The sequence below is a fragment of the Rhinolophus ferrumequinum genome, chromosome 9 (genome assembly GCF_004115265.2).
Source record: "Rhinolophus ferrumequinum isolate MPI-CBG mRhiFer1 chromosome 9, mRhiFer1_v1.p, whole genome shotgun sequence".
Taxonomy (NCBI): Eukaryota; Metazoa; Chordata; class Mammalia; order Chiroptera; family Rhinolophidae; genus Rhinolophus; species Rhinolophus ferrumequinum.
In genome coordinates this window covers 14,407,501-14,429,175 of record NC_046292.1, presented here as the reverse complement: position 1 = coordinate 14,429,175, position 21,675 = coordinate 14,407,501, and the positions used below count along the sequence as shown (strand labels likewise).

General features: G+C 50.9%; 1 protein-coding gene across 6 annotated transcripts in view; it reads left to right on the top strand.

Annotated features, from left to right (window-relative positions):
- The window catches only part of ECE1 (endothelin converting enzyme 1), a 98,016-nt gene that overhangs the window by 35,340 nt on the left and 41,001 nt on the right, over positions 1-21,675 (top strand). Inside the window, exons 1-3 of one of the 6 annotated variants that reach the window (XM_033113969.1) lie at positions 8,189-8,207; positions 11,546-11,632; positions 19,501-19,642. In XM_033113969.1, the coding sequence (XP_032969860.1) occupies positions 11,546-11,632; positions 19,501-19,642 (229 nt within the window). In that variant the 5' untranslated portion in view covers positions 8,189-8,207. Of the gene's footprint in view, positions 1-8,188; positions 8,208-8,780; positions 8,825-11,503; positions 11,633-18,944; positions 18,972-19,086; positions 19,144-19,500; positions 19,643-21,675 lie in introns of those variants that run through there. The other 5 variants (XM_033113968.1, XM_033113970.1, XM_033113967.1 and 2 more) reach the window with 5 other exon arrangements.

Here is a 21,675-nt window from a genome sequence, read left to right as displayed (position 1 = left end):
GTATAAGGGGGGCATGAGGGGAAACTGAGGCCCAGACAGGACCCAAACCTGGATTTCTGGCTCCCACTCTTCAGTGCTCTTTCTGTTCATCTGGTTGCATTCCTCAGGACTAGGAGTTGTAGGGAAAGAGGGTCTGTGGTCACGGGCAGGGAAATGTTCCAGAGTCTGGCAGGGAGAGGCCAGACCCTCCCCTCCGGCCCTTATCCGATCCGTGTCACCTAGCCAGGCTCTGGTAGGAAGTAAGTACTAAATAAGCATTTGCCATTATTGTTTGTTTCCCAGTTTGATCTTTGCACCCACTTTTGAGATACGTACTCTTATTATCACATATTTTGCCAGTGAGGAGGCCTAGCCTCAGAGAGGCAGACTCGTCACCAGGAAGCTGTTGGCAGGTTTAAATGAGTGACATCTGTAAAGTGCTTAGCACTGTTCTGGTGCACAGCAAAGGGTTATGTGTGGGCCAGAGGAGGGATCAGGTGACAGGACTGGTCAAGGAGGACTTCCTGGAGGAGGTAACATGAGGCTCAGCTCTGGGGGGCTCAGCCACTCAGGCTGCTGGTTCCCCCAGGGTCAAGGTTGTTTCCTGAGTAAGACCCAATGCCAGCTGGGCCTCCCCACTCTGAGGATGCCACCACCTGCCAGTACACCAAATAATGTGGGCTGACCCCCTTGGGCCCTTACAAGCCTTCCAGTAGGCTCCACCCCAGGGGAGCCCTCCTGACCTGGCCCCAGATCCTGTGTATTGCTGAGGGGCAGCCTGGCCTTGGGGTGGTCATGTCAGCACTCTGAGCTTCAGTTTCCTCATCTGTCAAATGGGGACAGTTCTACCTGCCATGTAGGATTGTGGCGAAGGCTTGGCATATGATAAGGGCTCAGTAAACAGACATCACAGAACCTCTAGGAAACAGCTATTGGATTAAATTGGCCTCTTAACAACAAAGGTCAGACATATCCGCTATCTAGTCCAGGAAAGCTTGAGCCACACTTGAGCACAGAACCAAAAAAAATCCCACCAACTACTATGTTTGAACCTGCATGCGTTGGAGGGTCAGGAGAAGCCAGCCACTCACCCCTCTTTAGCTACGTCTACCCTAGACGAGGGCACGAGGGAGTAAGTGTGCTTTTAGTTATTGTTCCCCCAAACCCAAGATCTGCAAACACTTACTGAGCACTTACTGTGTGCCAGGCACTATGCTAAGCCCTTTATGCCATTCCTTTACACAGCAGGAAACAGGCTTGATAACTAAACCCTGGGCACTCAGCCAGTACACAGTGGAGTTGAGACTTGAACCTACAGAGTCTGGTTCCAAACTCTGTGCTCTGAGGAAGGGAAAATAATCTACCAGAAATAATCGAAAATATTAGTTTCACAGCTGCAAAGCCTGTACATGCATGTGACTCAGTTTTGTCCTGATGTCACCAGATGAGAATGGTGTAATCGTCCATCCCCATCTTACAGTGGAGGACAGTGAGACCTGGAGAGGTGACAGAGAGGTGACATGACCTGCCGGAGACCATGTGGCTGGTCTGGGATTGTGGGACCATCTGCCTGAGACTCCCAAGTCCAGTGCTCTTCCTTCTGCTGCCTCTTGGGGAGACAGTTGTTTAGCTTGAATGGTGACAGCCAGACCCCAGTGAACTTGGCCATGGGAATGGCCCAGCCTGTCCCATAGCCCCCATGGGCCGACCCCGCTGGACGAGCACCATCCCAGCCAGCCCCCATTTCCTGCATCAACTTCACCTTGGATCTCAGAACTTTAGAGCCATTAGTTCTGAGAGAAATGTAGACAAGTGATTTTCAAACTCTTCCTAAGAACCCCTAAGGGAACCAGGTTCAGGGTTAGGATATGGGGTCATTGAATGCATAAATGGCAGCCCCACTTATATTTCTTTTGTATTTGGGTTGCCATGTTCAGTTTTTAAAACAAAGGGATATATGGGATTAAAGATACACATGCTTGTGAACCACTATCTAATCCAGCAACAACCTCTCTATTTTACAGACAGAAAAATTGACTTCAAAGCCCATGCTTTCCCCAATAATGATAATAATATTCAGACCTTGTTCTAAATTTTTTAATTAATTTAACTCTCACAACCCTATGGGGGCAAGCGACACTTGTCTCCGTTTTACAAATGAAGACACTGAGGCTCAGATGGGAAAGTGGCTTGCCCAAAGATTAGAATCCAAGGAGCCGATGCCCAGAGATTAGAATCCAAGGAGCCGAGCTCCCAAGTCCATACTGCCAGGCACTATTAGCCTGACGACCACACCTTCTCTTTGTTTTCTGGAAAGGGGAAGTCACTTGCTGAGCAGTAGGGTAAGGCAGTGTCACAACTGGGACCAGAATATGGATCACCTGCCTTCCCGCCCAAGCCTTAATTACCTCCTACTGTCCAGGACATCTCCTGGGCTGGAGGGGGAGATGGGTAGGCCTGTGTGAATCCTGGCTGTGTGACCTTGGACAAGTGAATGGACCTCTCTGAGCCTGCTTCATCACCTTAGAAAATGGATTATGGGACCCACATCATGGAGTTATTCTGAAAGTTAAACAGGATCCACATGAGTTAGTGGGCACGGGGCCTGGCATGAACGACGAGGGCCTCAGATACCCTCAGTTCCTGGATCCAAGGAATCTCCAAATCTTCCTGCCCAACCTGCTTCCTCCTCCCTCTTTTCAGCCCTCATCTGACCCTGTGTAACACAAATACTAATTACAACCATTTTCATGAGCTGCTTCCTGCCTGAGCCTAATTACTGGGCAGCTCTGTCATCATCGTCATAAATGTCATTAAGTGAGACAGATTAACTTTGTCCTAAGTTTTATGTGATTAGATCAGCAAATTGTTTAGCACACTCGGTCTCAGTACTTACCCAGCCTGGTTGTCCTGCACAGCTGAGGGCCAGCTGCAGGTTTCTGGTCTGTCGCGAACTTGGCGCTCAGAGAAGATCAGAGTAGACAACTCAGGTTATTTAACCGGGCCGGGAGGCGGTGCCTGAGGTGATAAGGATGGAGCAGGTTGGGGCTGTCGTCTTATTTTTTTGTAACGGCAAAACCACAAGTTTGTGGGATAGATGTACCTGGGTTCCCATCCAGGCTTTGTTATTTACCAGATGTACGACTTTGGACAAGTTACCAACCCCCCCTGTATTACAGTTGTTTTACACTATGCAATGGGGAAGAGTCAAGGAGATGAATGTGCCAACGAGTCCCCAGCCTGGCCCCTGGCATGTCATAGGTCCTCCCAGTTTTTCCTTCCCTTCCCGTCTTCCGTCATTCTTAGTATGACTGCAAGAACCAGCCCCTTCTGAACCCATCACCACACACGCTAACATTTACTCAGGGCTGCTTCTCTCTGAGGCACCGGGCTGAGGACTTTATGTGTCTTATTTAAGATGTATAAAGACGCTATGGAGTAGGTACCATTGTCATCTTCGTTTGATAGATGAGAAAACCAGAGCACAGAACGGAAGTGGAAGGACTTTGTCCAGGTCACACAGCTGCACTTGCCTGCGGTCCCTCTGTTGGGATGGGATGCTAGACGGCCGTGCAGGGTGCTGCTGGGGGAGCAAGGAGGAAGTGTCACAGCAAAGTCCCAGAAGGCTGCTTGCAGGACGGCGCATCTGAGCTGAAGGTGGGGGTGGGGGGAGGAGAAAGGCCGCACAGGCAGACGGCAGTGGATACGCAAAGGCCTGGAAGCATGTTCAGATTTTACTGAGGGTTGAGCGTGTGAGGGAGGAGTGGTGAGAGAGAGGCTGGAGAGGGGCCAGGAGCCAGATTCGGGGGTGGGAAGGAGGGAGTTGAAAGCCAGGCCAAGGCTCATGCTTTCTTCTGCCAGTTCCAAGGAGCCAGAGTGTGAAGAAGGAAAGTGACTGGATCACATCGATTAGTTTAGAAGGAGATGAGGAGATGAGCCAGCCCGGAGATGAGGGGCTGGGAGGAGTGCTAATTGGAGATCAGGGGGTCAGCAGGCTAATCAGGGAAGGCTTCTGGGGAAAGGGGCAGAGTCAAGCGGCCTGGACAGAAGGGCAGAGATGACAGATGGAGGCTGACCGGCGGGTGGAGTGGAGAGAGGTGTGGTGGGACCTGTGCGTGGGGCTAGGTGGTCAGTGGGGTGATGAGCGGCTTGTGTCAGGGAGGAAGGAAGAGTGCTGGCCAGGTTTGGGGCTTGGGTGTGGGGTGGTCTGCTGAGGCTGTCAGTTGGCAGGACTAGGTAAGACTTTCCACAGTGATAAGTCCCCAGGCAAGTGAGTCAACACCAGGCCAAGTGGGTGAGTGTTTTCCAGCTCGCTGCATGTGTGGGCGAGTCTCCCACTGCCCGCACATTGAGGGAGCCCGGCCTGGGACTCTGGTCCAGACCAGGGTCATTGACTCACTGGCTGGCAGGGCTGACACCTTCTCTGATGAGGAGCTTAGCAGCCTTGACCTCCCACGTGTGCTCTGTACCCTTGGCCTTCCGTTTTCTCCCTGAGTCTCACTTTTAGGCTTCCCCTCCCTTGAACTCCTGGCCACCTTCCCCCTTTCCACGTTCAGGCCTCCAGCTCCATCTGACTTCTTGGTGACACAAAGTGGAGTCTCCCTCCCCACCCACCTCCACCCCCAGCCCCAGTCATATCCCTTCCAATTTCCCACATCCCAAATGGGGCAACCTGTTTTCTCCAAAGGCCCGAAGGAGGTCGGCCTAGAGAGCCAGGCCCAAGATGGCACAAGAAAAGAGGAAGGGCCCTGAGAGGGTCTAGAAGATCTGGGGTTGAACCGCCCCCCTCTGCCGCTAATGCATGCTGCCTCCTTTCTTTGGCTTTAGTCTCTGCATCTGTAAAATGGGGATCCCAAGGCTTATTCCACCGGGTGACGGTGTTTCTCAGACTTATTGTTTTCGATGACCCTGAGGAGTACTAGGCAGGTATTTTGTAGACTGTCCCTCAATGAGGATTTGTCTGATGTTTTTCTTATGATTAGGTGGGGGGCAATGTGCTTTTAGGAGGCAAGACCCAGAAGTAAAGTACCATTTATATCACATCGTATCATGAGTGCATACTCGCTATTGGTAAGTCATATTGGACTTATCACTGTTGGTGTTAACCTTGATCACCTGGGAAGGTGGTTGTTTTTGCCCTGAGTACAGCAGCAAGGCTAGATTAAATGCCAGATGTTGGCTGAACTAAGGCCAAGATTAGGAAATATGGACAAGGGCAGAAGCAAATGGAAAAATATAAAGGAAAATTTTAAAAATCAGGTATGAGGTGGGTGTTGCCGCGTGTCCATCAGGTACCAGTTCTCTTGGGAATGGGATGTTATATGCCAGGAAGTTCATGTTTCAGCTCATTTAATCCTCACAACGACCCTTTTTACGAATGAGGGAAACTGAGGCCCGAAAGGGGAAATGACATGGTCACATGAACCAGGGAAGCTGGGGTCCGGCCCAGGTCTGTCTTCACTACCTCAGTCTCCCAGTGTTGAATAAATACCATGAAGCTGTGTGTTACCAGCAGAGTGCATCAGGAAAAGGGTTGTTCCTAATTCACTTTATTCATGATGGGTGATGACTAAAACACATTCAATAAAACGATATGCAATAGAAATGGAAAATAAGGATCAGAGAAAATATAAGGTCTGACAATTAAGTTTGCGAACTTAATTGTCCGACCTCATACAGTAGAAAATGTGGACAAGGAAAAAGCCCATAGGTGAGTTTCTGATTTGGCTATGAGCTTCCTGGCAGCCCAGGAAAAAAGTGATGTGGGCTGATTCCTGTGATTCCTGTTACCAAAAAGCAAAGATGCAGTTCACTCGGGAACTTTGTGGTAAATTTAAAAAGAAATTAATTACATGGAAATTTCACATGTAAAAGACACTGAGCAACGTAATGGACAATGTAATAGTAGCAATAGATGTCACGTGGTGTTATCTTCAGGAGTGATGGCCATATTTTTACTATCTTGCCCATAGCCACAGTTGTCCTATTTGAATTTTACTTGATTGTCATCAAGCAACCAAACTCTATTATTTCTTTGTGGAAGTCACAGGTGCCTAATGCCCCAGTGAAAATCTGGAATACAAATTAACCAGTTACTAGGTTCTGTGCTGGACACGGGTGGAGGGCAATAAGATGACTGTTGCCCCCCCAATCCTACCTCCGCCTCCTCTCCATCCCAGGGATAAAGATGCCTAGATGAAGGCCTGAATGTAATACAGGTGCTACACCAGGGGCCCACCAGCAGGAAGGGCATAATTCCTTCTGACTGGGGAGGAGAGAGGGGCTTCATGGAGGAGGAGGTAGGTCAGAGATGGAAAGCAATAGTTGTGGTAGAAAGCTCAGTCTTGAAAGAGGGGCTCACAGTCTTGAAAGAGGGGATATCAGGTGCAGGTTCCTTAAGGTTGGGCACCGAGTCCTAGGCAGGGCGGCCCCCTCAGCTGGCAGCACAGGACTTGGTGAACTCCTGTTGCGTGCTCAACACCTACAGAGATAGATTTGGGGTCAGGGTGATGGCCACACCCCTGGAGCTTGTTCTTTAGGCAGTGGGGATCAATTGAAAGTTTTTGAGCCTGTGCTTTATAAGAAACAATTGTACAAATAACTGCTAACACTTGATGTGTGCCCAGCACCGTTCTAAGTACTTTATATTAACTCAGTTAAGTATCACAGCAGTCTATGAAGGAGGTACTATTATTATCATCTCCATTTTATAGATGAGACAGCTGAGGCACAGAGAGGCTGAGTCACTTGCCCAAGGTCTCACAGCTGGGAAGTGGCAGAGTGGGGATCTGAACTAAGGTTTGAATCTAGAGCTTTTACCTACTATATCATTGTATCCGTTAAATGTAAGTATTTAACATATAACATGAGTGTGTATTAGATAACATACAAAGATTCAACAGCTAATTAATTAATGGCACTGGAGAGGCAGGAATTGACAAGGCCGTTGGCCACAAAGGGCTGCATCCCTAAGGAGCTGAGGCTTAGAAATCAACCATGAAAATAGATCGCGAGTGTGGCCAAGAAGTCCCAGGCCTATGAGTTTCACTTCTCCAAAATTCTTTGAAGATCCCCTGCCTTGGGCAAACCAACCACAAGAAGCATCTGAGTGACTAACTCAAGACAAATAGGATCATGCCCAGGTGCCACTGGCCAGAGGCCTTCGTTGTCAGAGCCACGTGAGCGTTAATATTTCTCAGTTCTGTTCACCCCAGGCCTTTGATTTCCACAGGGTGGTGTTTCCAGAGCTGGCACCATCACACCCTCATCTGACTTTCACCACCTTCTCTGTGCAGCTGGAGGACGAGCTGTGGTTCCTCCAGTTTTGGTCTCCGCTAAGCCCTTCTCATCAACACCAGGCCCAGATTTCTCCTCCACGGCTCTGTGGGGTGGGGCAGGAGAGGGATGAGTAGATCAAGGCAGAGGCTCCCCACAAAACAGAGTTTGTCCCTGTTTCCTTGAAGCTCGTGGCCAGCTGTGGCACCCACAGCCACAAATGAGGCAATTAGGGAGCTCAGTCGCTGGCCACCCTGCCACCTCAGAGTCCCCAGATTCCATGAGGTCCCCACATGAAGAAGCAGCTCCCCCTTTCTCAGTGATCATGGGACCAGGAGGCAGGACCCAGGTTCTAGGCCCAGCTCTGCCACTTACTAGCTGTATGGCTGGGGTTCTCTGATGGCAGCATCGTGAGGTCATTAGGCAAGGAGTCACATCTCAGCTCCCTTGCTCTCTAGCCAGCCCACCTGGGGGAGCAAGGGAGGCCAGTCCTCCCTCCTCCCTAAGCCTCAGTCTTCTCATCTGTAAAGTGGAGGTGCTGATTCCCATCTCACAGGGCATCGTGGGGTCAGGAGAGATACATTTGGTTCAAGCAGCACATAGTAGGTGTTGGGTCTTCCCCCCATTCCCCTCCACTTCTGTAAAATGGAAGTGATACCTGCTGAGGCTGAGGCTCTAGGTGGGTGCGGATCCAACGAGCCGGTGAATGGAAGGCCCCGCCCCAGCTGGGGGCGGGTACAAAGATAGGGCTGCCATTGTTGCAATGCCGCTCACCTAGTGGGCCTACCATGTCTGTGCTCCCACCTAGTGAGCGCAGCCGGTTAAGCCATTCGCACACCTGAGGGGGGTTCAGTTTCATTTTGGCCGGGCAGCAGGCATTTCAGGAAGGGCCCCTCATCGTTTGTGTGCTGAAAAATAAAAGCGCTCCATCTCAGCGGACGTCTGCTTGGGAGGTATGTAAGCTTCCCTCCTCATCCGCCCACAGAGAGGCTGCCTTGGGCCTGACTCCCCCCCCCACCCCCCGCCCCACCCGCCATGGGCTTCCAGCCAGAGGAGACCCAGCCCCTGCCTGCAAGGCTCTCCCCTCTAGAGTGCTGTGTGCTTCCATAGAAGGAAGCATGGGGTTGGGGGCTGTGTGGGGGAAGCGCAGAGCAAGGGACCAGACGCCACCTAGGGTCAGGGAAAGATGGTCAGGAGAGCTTCCCAGGAGGGGTGACCTCTGAAATGAGAGGAGGAGGAACCACTGCTTCACCGCCCCTGGGCAAGTTACTTCCCCTGTCTCAATTTCAGGTTCTGTGAAAGGGGCCAGTCATACCTGCTTCAGAGGGAAGGGCAGGAGGCTTAAATGAGCTGATGGGTGTAAAAGAACTTACAAATAATACCTCACACTCCTAGGTGTCTAGGAAATAGGACCTGCTGTGCCAGGCTGGGGAGATGCTTCTTTGTCAAGGGTCTTTTTCTTGGGTGGTTGACACCTGTTACTTAGTATAACCAAGTGTCTTGGTTTCAGATAAAGCCCAGCTGTAACCGAGCGTGAAGTGAAGAAGCCTGGGAACCCTTTCTCTTTCGGGTGGGTAATGGGAACTCCACCCAGCGGGAGGGAGGCAGAAGACTCCAGAATTAAAATTCTTGCCATAGTTCTCTGCCTCCCGGGAGACCTGTGCCCCTTACACCTTTGTCCTAGGGCATTGCAAAGCTAGATGCACAAGAATTTAAAGGTACTGCCCCAGAGTAATTGTCACTTCCCTCCACTTGTTCCACCATTCATTTTACCTGTCTTTTGAGCATCTGTAGTATGCTAAGTGATGGGAATTCTCTGTGCCAGACAAGGTCCCAGCCCTGATAAAGCTCACGATTCGGGGGGTCGAGGGGGTTGGGGGAGAGTAGGTAAATGTAAAAACAAAAAAAAAAACATAACAGACTGCAGTAAATACTATAAAGGGAAAAATGGGGTGCTGTAATAGAGAATTTGAGAGGTTACTAAGGTAGTCGGGACATTTGAAGAGATGACATTTAAGCTGAGATCGGAAGCAGAAGCTGGCCATGGGAATAGCAGAGATAGGAAAGTATGTTCCAGATAGAACAGCACTATAAAGGTCTGGGTGGTGGGCAGGAGAAACTTGTAGCATCTGAGGAACAGAGTGAGGGCGAAACAAGTTGGGGTCTAAGTGAGTGGGGGGGACACAAGATGAGGGTCAGGATGAGCAGGGGCAATGGGGGACTGGTAAAGGGACTGTCCCTGTAGAGGTTTTAAGCAAGGGAGCAGCAAGATCAGAATTTCCTTTTTCAAGGCTCACTGTGGCTGCTGAGAAGGCGAAGAGGGCAGGAGCGGAAGCCAGGAGCTGTCCCTGTGGCTGTGACCCTGGAAAGTCACCTCTCCTCTCTGAGTCTGTTGCTTCACACATGTGTGTTGTGAGAATCAAATATGGGAATGAACAGATGTGCACTTTGGAAAGTTGGGGGAAAAAATGTATAAAGGCAGGAGATTCCAGGTCTCACTAGAAGTGGAGGGTCCTTTGGGGAACTGTTGAGTTAGGGTCTTGGGTGGAAGAGAGAGTGCTGGGCATCCAGAGTCCCTGCCTGAGCACTCCACTCCACATCTGGAGAGAGCCCACTTTTTCAGCCCAGGTCACAGGGCCCCTAAGAGGTCTCGGGGGCTGGGGAATGGGTGCTGGAGGCTCTTGACTCCAGAGAGGGAAGGGTTACCTGGTCTTTGACCAACTCTGAAGCTGAAGCCAGGGTTTTTGTATTTGTTTTGCCCTTTCTTCTGCCTCCACCCCCACTCCGGTTCAAGCCGTTGTTTCTCAGTCTAATTGTGTAGGACACAGCTCCCTGGCCCATGCTGGTATTGTGAGCCTTGTGCTCCCTCCCTGGCTGAGGCAGTCTGTTGCCAGTCCCCAGTCGGCTGCTCACGGCAGCTCTCGCTGGTTGCCGGCCGCTCACACTGGCTGCCGGCCATTCACACTGGCTGCCGGCCATTCAGGGCAACACATGGCAGCCCACGGTAGCCCACGGTTGCCCACGGTAGCCCACGGTAGCCCATGGTAACCCACAGCAGCACAGGCAGCACAGCTCCAGGGAGAGCTGTTGTTCATAATTTTAGCTGTAGAGGGCGCTGCTCACTGGCCCATGTGGGAATCCAACTGGTCACCCCAGCGTTAGAAGCCCCGCGCTCCAAGCACCTGAGTCATTGGGCGAGCCCTGAAGCCAGGGTTCTTAATACTGTGTTTCCCCAAAAATAAGGTCTAGCCAGACAATCAGCTCTAATGCGTCTTTTGGAGCAAAAATTAATATAAGACCAGGTATTACCAGGTATACTATAATGTAATACCGGGTCTTATATTAATTTTTGCTCCAAAAGACGCATTAGAGCTGATTGTCTGGCTAGGTCTTACTTTCGGGGGAAACACGGTATTTTGGGAGGAGAGTCACACCTTTGAGCCTGGAGGCAAGCATGGGATTCCCCTCCAGCCACCCAAATGCACACACACTATTTTTTCATTCTAGGTCAGAGGAATTCTGGAGTTTTCTGAAATCATTCATGAACTCTGGCTTAAAGACCCCTGGGCTAGAGGAAGGGGGAAATGAGAGGAGAGACACCTGCCTTTTTTATTTTATCTCTTTTCACCCCAATCTTTGTAGCTCAAACGGCCCTTGACACACCTAAGGGCCACTGGAGGGAAGATCCTGTCGAGTGTTGTGGCACCTTCCTGACACCTGACTCTTGGTATCTGCCATTGAAGATAACTGAAGGGGGACTTCAGGTTTCCTAGGAGAGGTTGCAGCGAAGCCCCTTCCTGTCCCCTTAGGGGCTGGCCGTGGTGGGGCCTCTCCCTCTGGGAAAGGGAGGCCTACCTCCCACACCTTGGGGGGTCTCCCGGTGAAGCCAGGGAGGGAACCGGAGACACGCGCTGATCAGGCCCCACCCGCAAAGGTGGCGTGATGCCGGCGGGACCGCAGCCCAGCCCGCCCGGATCAGCTGGGTGCGCCGTAGCCCCCGCAAGGGTAGGGACCCAGGCGTCGGGAACCCAGGCGATGCGGGGTGCAGCATGCCGAATGTGTGGCCGCAGTGCTGTCGGCGCTGGGGGTGAGGCAGGGTTGCATAAGCGCAGAGGGGGCGGGGGAGGCGGGACCCCCCTCCCTCGCGGCGGGCTGGTCGGTGGGCCGGTCTCGGTGTCCCGGGCGGGGCGCCGCAGCGGCGGTGGTGGTGGCTGCGCCCGGGCCGCTTCCCCATTCGGGCACGAGAGCCATGGAGGCGCTGAGGGAGTCCGTGCTGTGCTTGGCGTTGCAGATGTCGACCTACAAGCGGGCCACGCTGGACGAGGAAGACCTGGTGGACTCGCTCTCCGAGGGTGACGGGTACCCAAACGGCCTGCAGGTAGGAGCCCTGGCCCTCTGTGAGACCCTGGCCCGGGTTGGAAGGCGAGGGAGTACCGGGCATGCGCGCTGGTGCTGCTCCCGCCCTTGCCTCCGCCTCCATCCTGCCAGCCCCGGAGGGGTCTGTACCAGCCCGCAGCTCTGGACTGCCCTGGGCTACCCAGGGAAGAAACCTTTCTGGAGCACAAGTGTTGCTGAGGCTCTGAGCTCCCGGACTGGCCTCCCCTCACCAGCCCTGCCCGTACCCACTCCCCAAATCCTCCCGACCACCTGTTCATGGGGCTACAGCCTTGGGGACAGAATTGAAACACACACCTTCCCCACCTCTCCAGAGCTGAGCTGGTCCAGTTCCCTTTTCACAGAAGAGGCAGTCGCTAAGCAGTGAGGGACTTGCCCTGGGTTGCACAGCCCATTACTAGCAGCGTCTAAAACTGCCCATTTTTAGCATAAAAACTGCTTCCCTGTAGCCCCTTCAGTCCTGGGCCTACTGGGTGGTTGGTCACCCTATCTAGTAGGCATTACCCTATTCTTCCTCTTTCCCTGCATTTTCTGGAGGCAGGCAGTCCTCCTCTGCCCCCTTTTCCTGCTACTTTTCAGCCTACTCAGAAAGTCCAGTTGTTCTCCTCCCAGGGTCTGCCCCTGGGGGAAGCCAATCAGCCCACCACCTTCCTGCCTTGTGGCACCACAGTGAGCACTGCTGCTTTCTGCTCTTCTCTCCCTGTGGGACTGAATGGGGCCAGTTCTGACCAGGACCTCCGCCAGAGTGGGGTTGGAACCCAGGCAGATGGGTAGGTGCGAGTTGGAAGCGTCAAGGACACCCAAGGGGACCCCGAAATCTGGCTCCTGAGAAACCAGTATAGAGAGAGGAGCCAGGGCATCTCAGCTCAGGAGGCCTTCTGCCAGGCTGACCAAGGGAGGCACTGGGGAGAATTGGGGCTACCCAGTGAACTGACACCAAATCACAGCTCATCCAGAGAGCAAGTTTATAGTATGTGGAAACTCAGGCTGCCAGACCCAAACCCTACTCAGGCACACCTATTTGAAGCTGGAATAATAATACTAATAAGGGGAGATAGCACTGATTGAGTCCTTCCAGGCTAATTAAGTAGTCCCAGGGAGATCAGAACTCATGACCCCAGTGGTCTGCCCGCTGGCATATGGCACCCTTCCCACTTAACCTTCAGAACCACCCCAGGAGCTGTAGGGGTTACTGCTCTCACTTACAGGTGAGGAAACAGAGGCTCTGAAAGGGGAGACAACTCGCCGTAGGTCACAGAGCTAGAAACTGGGGAGTGAGCAATCAAACCCAGTCTGTGTAGAACCTCTTCCCTGCGGACCCTTCTTAAGAAGCTAAATCCAACAGGAAATGAGATTTCTGTGGCAGGCATTTTTCCCTTCACAAATCAAAACAGCATCTAATCAGCAATCTTTCTCAGTCTCATCTTCCACAGAAGGTTCTAAATATATCCGCACAAAAGCATTTGGAATTCACAACAAAATACTGTGCCATGCTGTCATCATAATAGCAGCCCACATGGATATAGCCTTTTCAGGTGACCAGGTACCTTCTTCATCCAGCTGAGGCAGCTCAGTCCCTGAAGCCAGGGGCCCAAGTTTGAATTCTGACTCCACTCAAGGTCTTCCGGCAGGCTAGCTGCTTAATCTCTTTAAACCACAATTCCCTCACATGTAAAATGGGAGTTAGCGAAATGGGGTGTAATGCATTTTACAGGGCCTCTGTGATTGTTGTTTTTATGACCTATGAGGTAAGGGCCCCTGTGGCCATATTACAGACAAGGAAGCTGAATCTTAGGTTAGGGACATTCCTGTGGTCACAGAGCTGTCATGTTGGTTGGAGTGCAGTGTTGGGGCCATTTCACCAAACGACCAAACTGAGTCCATTGTCCACTTTTTATACAGGAAATGCCACCTTGGGGCACATCTGTGGGTACCCAGCCTGGCTTGCTTGAGCCGCCACAACTTTCCCAAAGCAGCTGTGAACTAGCCAATGCTTGTTCTAAGAGTCGAGAACCCATCCACTTCCACTTACAAAGCAGAGTTTTCTAGTATTTTTATGTTTTTAATCATTGATGTTTTTATTCCCAATGTAAAAATTTTACATGCTCATTTGTGGGGGGAAAAAGAGTCCAATATAAAAAAAGATTTAAAAAGAAATAGTAATCTAAATGCTCGGAGATAAGTACTTTTAGTTTTTCCCACTTGCATGTATATGTTTTTAAACAGATGAGCTCACTCTAAGGACACGATGTTATACGTCCTGCTCTTTTCATTTAATGCCACTTCATAAGCATTTTTCTATGTTGTTAAAAACTTCCAAAACATGCTGCCATTAAACATTATAACACTTCATGGTACAATATGTAAAAATATATTTACTCAATCAGCTATCATTAGATAATAGGCCCAATAACTGGAACATTATGGGTGACCATCTTTTAGCCTTTTGGATAATTTCCTATGATTTGGATGCTAGAAACAAAACTGCTTCCTCAATTTTAGGCTTTTAAGAATGGACCTAGTCCCCCAAATCTCCCTCTCTCAGACAGCTATAAAAATTAGCGACTTGATTTTTCAAGACTTGGGAGCCCAGTGGTTCTAGGAACTCCGGTTATCGGTACCAACACTAGTCAATGAAAACACCCTTCTTTCAGCCAAACTTGTCACCTTTCTTACTGACAAAGTGCGGAATTTAGTTGGAACAAAGTTCTACCTGCTCCTCACCTGAAAGCGTTTTTCTTTTTCTTTGTCTCATGTTTTAGGCACAAGTTCATTGTCATTCACCAAAATTAGTCAGTGTGGACTGAGCACAGAATTTAAAGCCAGATAGCTCTAACACGGAGCCCCCGCTTTGCCTCTGATGGGCTCTCAGACCTGAAAGCAACTCACTTAAATAGCTTTTTTTTGGGGGGGGTGTAAAATGGGGTTCATATTATTAATCCACCTCTCCGAGCTGTTGCAAAGATTGAAATGAGACAATATAAGTGAAAGCATTTGGTATAGTGCACAGAAAATGGATTTGATTGTTACTGGGATTATCATTGAAACTCACCACGCGTGATATCTCAGTGATGCCCTCAATAAAATAGCTTTTCTCTTGGAAGCCTGTGCTCTGCTCAGATTGGCTGCCTGGTCTCCCCACGCCCCAGTACACACTGTTTCAGTGGCTTGAAAGGAAATAGCTAAAGTTACCCCTGGAGCCTAAACCGGGGAGCAGATGACCATGACTGTTTACCAAAATCTTTGAACCTCAATCAGTTACTTCCAAAAATCCATTTTTGTTTCAAGAGAAAGGAAAGCTGAGATATTTAATTCTTAGTAGTGGTTTTATCTTTTTTTTTTTTTTTTGTCCTCTGCCATTCACAGGGTTGTCCTTCCAAAGCAATTTCAGGGACAGTCCCACTCAGTACTTTGCAAAGACCTCTCTGCTTATCAGGAAGTCCTTTCAACTCCATCCACCTGTTAGAACCTTATGCTCTTGGCCTTAGAGTTGTTCCAGCATCTGAGATGTTCAGACCTGGGACCTCATCCACCTTCCTCATTTGAAGGACACTGAGGCCCAGAGGCTGCTCAGTGACACATGGGGGATCTTGCTAAAGAAAAGGCTGACTTTTGACTTCTCAGGTTTGCGCCCTTTCTCCTGTGCCATCGACAACTGGCTGTTCCTTCTGGGAAGCAAAAAGAGCTGGAAAGTGCTGCTTCTAAAGCAGGAGTGTCCAAACTTTTTTCAGCGTTTTTTACCAAGGGCCCTATGCGGTAAAATACACACACAGCCGGGCCACTCACTCGAGGTGAAGTACGTATTGCCTCACCTGGTTTATTTAAGTAAACTAAATATATTTTTGGAATTTGCTACAGGCCAATTAACAATGGATTGCGGACTGCAGTTCGCCCGAGGGCTGCAGTTTTGACACCCCTGTTCTAAAGACTAGACTTTGATTCCTGTTAACATGCAGGGAGTATTCTCACCCATAACAGGTACTTCTTTCAGCTGTTATCAGTCACTGGAAGAGAGTCAGGCCTGGGGACAGTGGGGCAGGTAGGGCTCAGGGAAAAGATGGGGAGGACAAGAGGACATTACAGTTTTGCTCTGAGCTGGCGCCCGTGGCCTCAGCTAGAAGTCCACCATATGGAAACTTCTAGAAGAAACTTCCCCATCCTAACACTCTAAGGAGGCAGGGTGCCATGCAGGGCCAAGCTGTCATGGTCTGTCCGCTCTGAAAGGCTGACTCCAAGGCAGGGAGCCCGGTCATCCTGCCAGTCCCCTTGAGGTGTCCAGGCTTTTGGACTGCCGGGGGTGGGCTCCCTGCCAAACCCGTGGCCAGACTGACTCCTGTTTGCTGCTCCACGAAGCTCAGGTGGCTGGGGGACCTGGCAATGGCTCAGGAAGTGCTTCTGCCCTCCCTCCCGACCCCCTGCCTCATCTAAAAAACCAGGCTTTGCCCTCCTCTCCACCCCTTGTGCTGCTGGCTTGTCTCCTGGGCCCCAGGCAGTGGTGGCCCATCGTCGCCTGCAGAACTCGTTCTTGTTGTAAGCCTAGGTGAGCCACGCACTCACTTCTGTAACCGAATATTTATCCCTCATTAGGGCTTTGTTCCCTTGGCTATGGAAACCCTGGGAACTCGGTCTGGACAGCTCAACTGTTTGTCTCGCTCTCTTGTTCCATTTCTCTGGCTCTGTCTGTCTCTCTTCTTGTCTGTCTCCCTCCCCACCTCTCTCTTTTGAGGTCATCCTTTTTTTCTGTCTCATTCTTCCTCTTCCTCACACAACAATAAATAGGATATTAAGCCCACCCAAGAGCTGAGCATTTAAAGTAATTCTCAACTCCGTCTGCCAAGCGTCAGCTCTGCTCGCTGGCCGATGGTCACCTCTCAGTTACCTCCTACCCTACCAGTCACTGCAGACGTGCCCTCATTTCCAAAAGGAACATGAGAACCATTTGTATCCACCTCTTGATGTGACCTGTCATGCTAGATCCTCTGAAGGAGGCAGGGCAGGGTGATGGGGGGGCCTCAGCCCTGTCCATGACACCCAGGAATTGGACAGCCTGTCCTGGAGACGTCTCTTGGTCCCGGAGCAATGCCTCCAGGTAACTTCTCTTGCCCCAGGGGGATGACTCTGGATTCCTTCCACGCAAGAGGCCCCAGCCGGGCATATGAGTCAAGCAAGAACATTATAAAGATAAAAAACCTTATATTCAAATTCCATTTCTGCCTAGAACTATGAATTTCTCATTTAATTCTGACTTGATTTTAATTAAATTTTGCGGTGAACACCATCTGTTTGCTTGACATCAAAACAATGAGGCTCAGCTTGGCTCAGCTCGGCTTTGCTCCTGGGTCAGCCTGGCCATTGGGCTGAGCCTGAGATGGGGTTTTCTCACTGTTCTCTCTCCTTCTCCCTGCCCCCCGGCCACTTCCTGTGTTTCTTCTGGAGCTCATACTAGTACCTCTTCATAGGGATGTGTAAGATAGAATGGATAGCATCGTCTAGCAACAAAATAGAATTAACATAATGCCGGGCACATGGAAAACAATCAAATATTAGCTGCAGTTATTACTGTTTTTTCCTTTCCTTCTTCCCTCTGTTCCTTTCATCATCTCCCTTCTTTTCATTTCTTACTGCTCTCCTTTTCATGTCCTCAGGTTGCCCACACCACGGTATTGCTCTGTCCACATTAGGTGAGGTTTTCCTGCTTCCCCAAGCCTGAAAGCTGTGCTCCCTGGCTTCCTAGAGCCCACACCAGGCAGAGGTCTCCCTGCCTCTTTACCTTCACCCTCCGCCCCCCAAGAGCTAAGCCATGATAATGGGGGCACCAAGAGGCTTAGAGGAGGAGACAGAAAGTGAGACAAATCCAAGGTCAGGACAACAGAAAGAAGGAGAATCAATGTCAGCCCCAGGCAAGGCAGCACCTGCTCATATCCTTTGGGACCCCTCTGAATACCAGTGCCCAAGGTAACTGCGTGAGAAAAATGGATGCCTCTGAAAAGGCATCTTATAAACCTTTCAGTGCTGTGAACATGTTAGCATCAGCCCTGGTTCTCTGTCCCTCCCTGTACCAGGCCCTCCCAGCCCAAAGTGTTAACTTACTGGCAGTAGCATGGGCAGAGTTTTTGTTTCATTTTTAAAAAGGTTCTTAAGGAATTTCAGGAAGTGGCACCCCGCCCTCCACCTGATACAGCTGCTTCAGTTGCTGAGCTTCCTGGACCTCCATGGAAAATATGATGAGGCCCCAAGTTCCTTTTTCGGTTTTAGAGCCCCATTTTTCCTCCGTGAAAGACGTTTGTCTTCCCCTTTCTCTAATGCAGCAATTCCTGGTCATTTCCTGCTCAGAGAATGCCCAGTGATGATTAGAGGCTCCTTGGTACCCTTCCTTCCCCAAGAGATGACCAGCCTTAGATCCCCACAGGCCAGCGTGAGGCTCTTCGGTGACCTGGCTCCTGGGGACAACCATCCCCTCAGGTGTTGGTGGGACACTTCATCTCCCCTGGCTTCTCCTCCCCCGTCTCACCCTCTGGCAGGCTGTGGGTCTCCCTGCCTCCAAGCCTTGCTCCCTCCACCTTGGCCTTTTCAGAGGGTATATATCTAATCGTGTTACTCCAGTGTGCAGGAGGAAGTCCACATTCTTTAAACTGGCTTACCGATGCCCCTTAGGATCTAGACTTTGTCATTCCCCTTCCTTCCCCATTCACCTGGCTAGCTCCTACTTATTCTTCAAGACCAAGCCCAGGCATCCTCCGCCTCCAGGAAGCCTTCCCTGACTGAACCCATGCCCACCCCAGTCTGTTTTTATCTCCCTCCCTGCTGGGCTGTGAACAGCTGAAAATGAGGGAGTCTTTCCTTCGGTATTTCCAACATGGCCTTGAGTTGGTGCTCCGCTGTTGACCCACAGCCACAATGTGACTGAATTGAGCCCCCCCAAAACTTTGGGGGACCCCTCCTGTCCTGTGGCCCGGGCGTTTGCAAGAAGTACCTCTTGAAACAGAGGGAGCCTCAAGCTGGCCTGAGGGCTCTGAGTGCTATTGACTAGCTTGTCCCTCCTTAGCCAGGAGGGCCCTGCCACGCCCTCCACTTCCTCTCATTGTGCCTCCCTTCCTGTTTAGCTAGACTGTATGGCTGGGGACCTTTTTCCTCCCTTTGAGGACCTGCCTGAATGGAGCTATTTCTCCATTGCATTAACCCTGACATCTCCCAAGACTCAAATCTCTGACCCACCAGTGGCTCCAGAATCAACAGACTTGGGTTCGATTTCCAGCTCCACCCATTCAGCTGTGTGAGGAGAGGCAAGGGTCTTACCTGTCTGGACTTCCATGTCCTCATTTGTAAGAAGAGACGTAATAATTGCCCTTGGGGTTGTGGGGGTTTCAGGAGCTAAGAATAGCCACGCTCCTGGGAAGTGTGAGCTGTGGTGGTGTCATTCTTACGGTTGTGTCACGCCAGCCTATTGATTTAATGGTCTTGAGGAGAGCCCAGCTGGACACTCACTGGATTCCTGTAAGGCCAAACTTCCTGTTCTTTTTTGAACTTACTGGAGAAACACAGAAAAGCTGGGGTGTTTTGTTTTGTTTTTTATCCTTCTACCCATATCAGGTGACACAGAAAAACACCCAAGCCTGGCTGGGTCGAGCTGCTAAACTCCCTGAAGTTTAGGAGCAAATCTGAGTTGCTGAGCAGGGTGGTGGTTCCCTTCCTGGATTAGGACCGAGTCCGCGGGAACCGGACCACCCCTGAGGCAGGAGGGCAGCCCTGATGTCTCCCCGGGGCCTGGGCCTGCCTCGGAGTCCCTTCCTTCTGGGGAGGGGGGGCCCTGCGCTCATGTCCTCTCCACCCCTCTTGCCTTCTTCCCGACAGGTGAACTTCCGCAGCCCCCGGAGTGGCCAGAGATGCTGGGCTGTGCGAACCCCGGTCGAGAAGCGTCTGGTGATATTGGTGGCACTTCTTGCAGCAGGACTGGTGGCCTGCTTCGTAGCACTGGCTGTGCAGTACCGGACAAGTAGGTGCTTCTGTATTGTATCGTGGGCTTGTCTCACCCCTGCCCTCGGCTGTGTCCCCTTATGCAAGGGGGCTTCCCTGCTCAAGCCCAACTGACCTCCCAAGGCCAAGGAGAGGGCTTGGTCTGGTGGACTTGGCTTGCTGAGATAGCCTGAGATATGGCAGGTGGGTGTGGGTGGTGTCAAGACTGTGGAATCAGAAGGACATGAGTTCAAATCCTTGCCCAGGAACTTACCATCTGTATGACCTGCGATAAGTCACTTAATTTCCCAGAGCCTGTGTCTTCCCATCTTTAAATGGGGAAAATAGTACCCAGTTTAGGGATGGCTCTGAGGATTAGAAATAATGTATAGCTTATACCTGGTGCCTACTAGGATTTCTTTAACCTTAGCTCCGGTACTGTTGTTGTTAGGATGTGGGCTGGTGAGACATACAGGCTGGCACCATCCACCATCCTTAGTTCGAACCGAATAGCTGTAATGGCTTCCATTTGCTTAATGCTTTCCACGGACCAACGACCACACCTTTTCTTTACAGATGTAATCTCATTTCCTCCTCACAGCAACCCTATGAGGTGTGGTTACTTTTGGCCCCATTTTATGTATGAGGAAACTGAGGCAGTGAGACTAAGTGACTTACCCGAGGTTACTGTGGGAGGGAGTGGAGAAGCTGGAATTCAACCACGGGCTGGTGGGCCCCAGACCTCAGTCTCTGTCTCTTTGTAATCACTATGCAACCCAGTGTGTGCTAGTCCCTCCAGAAAAGCTATCCTCCCTTGATCCAGCTGAGGTTTTTGTTCCTCTGTAATCTCATTTCTCTGTCCTGTCTTGTGTAGCAATATGTTTGGGTCCCTCTGACCCTACTGAGGCTGCTTCTCTGTGTCTGGCCGAGAGTAGCTGAGTACGTCACACGGACGTGATGTGCAGTAAGCATTTATGGAACGGGAAAGGGCAGATACACATGAAAACTGAGGATGGGGAGTCCAGCCAATTCCAAGGGCTCTTATTCCCCTGTGTCCCAGCGTCTGGTTTTTCGATGGCGGATGGTCCACCTGGTTGAGCAGCCTCTGGGCGCTTTGCTTAGGGTTCAGCGCCACTCACTTGGTTACCTAGTCACTCATCCCATCAGAGAGATTATGAACCTTCACAGGATCTGGGAGCAGCTACCCCGGCTTCGTTGAGCCTCTCCCACTGTGAAGTTGCTAGCCTGCCTGGGTGGCCATGCTGGGCTGGGCTGGGGAAAGAGTTTGGGGGCCTGGGGAGAGGTGAGGACTTCATCTGAGCCCTCCATACATCCCTCTTATGTTAAGCATTCATTCATTCCTTCGTTCATTCCACAAACATTTTAGGCGTGCTTATTCTCTGTCAGGCACCTAGATGGCGCTTAACAAATAATTGCTTATTGAACTGCTTATTTAATGGTCTGGAGATGTTTTACCACGTGTGCGTGGCCCAGTAGGTGCTTAATGCATATTTGATTAATGAATTAATGATTTCCAGGCTGTAAACCGTATGTGCTCAGGTAATGCCCACATGCCACAGGACTGCAAATAGTTTGCAAATTGAATAAATAAATGATTGGACAAAGGAACAAGTAGAGGACAAAGCTGGGAACAGCCTGTCTTTACCAATCACCCTTGTCCTGTAGCCGCCATCTTGCCTATGAGGTAAGATCTTGCTTAAATCAACGTCAGCCCAGGCAGTGTGGACGCTGGCCAGCCTCATCTGCCCAGCTCCTGGCCCTGTGCCTGGAGAGCAGGCGAGAATCCAGCAGCCAGTGTCACCCTGACACTGCCCTAGGAGTTCCCAAGGTGTTCTACACCAGAAACCAGAAGGGACCTCCAAGGGGTGGCTCCTAGTGATGAGACCACAGGGTGGGCCCCTAGGAAGGAATCCTGCTTCTGATTGTATCCCTTCCTTCTTAGGGCCACAGAAGGGTTTCCCCCCGGGACCTGGGTGAAAGGAGCTCTAGGTGGAGCTGGGCCAGGATCAGGTGGCCCTTGAGCCAACCCAGTGTCTTTGTCGGCTTCCTGGG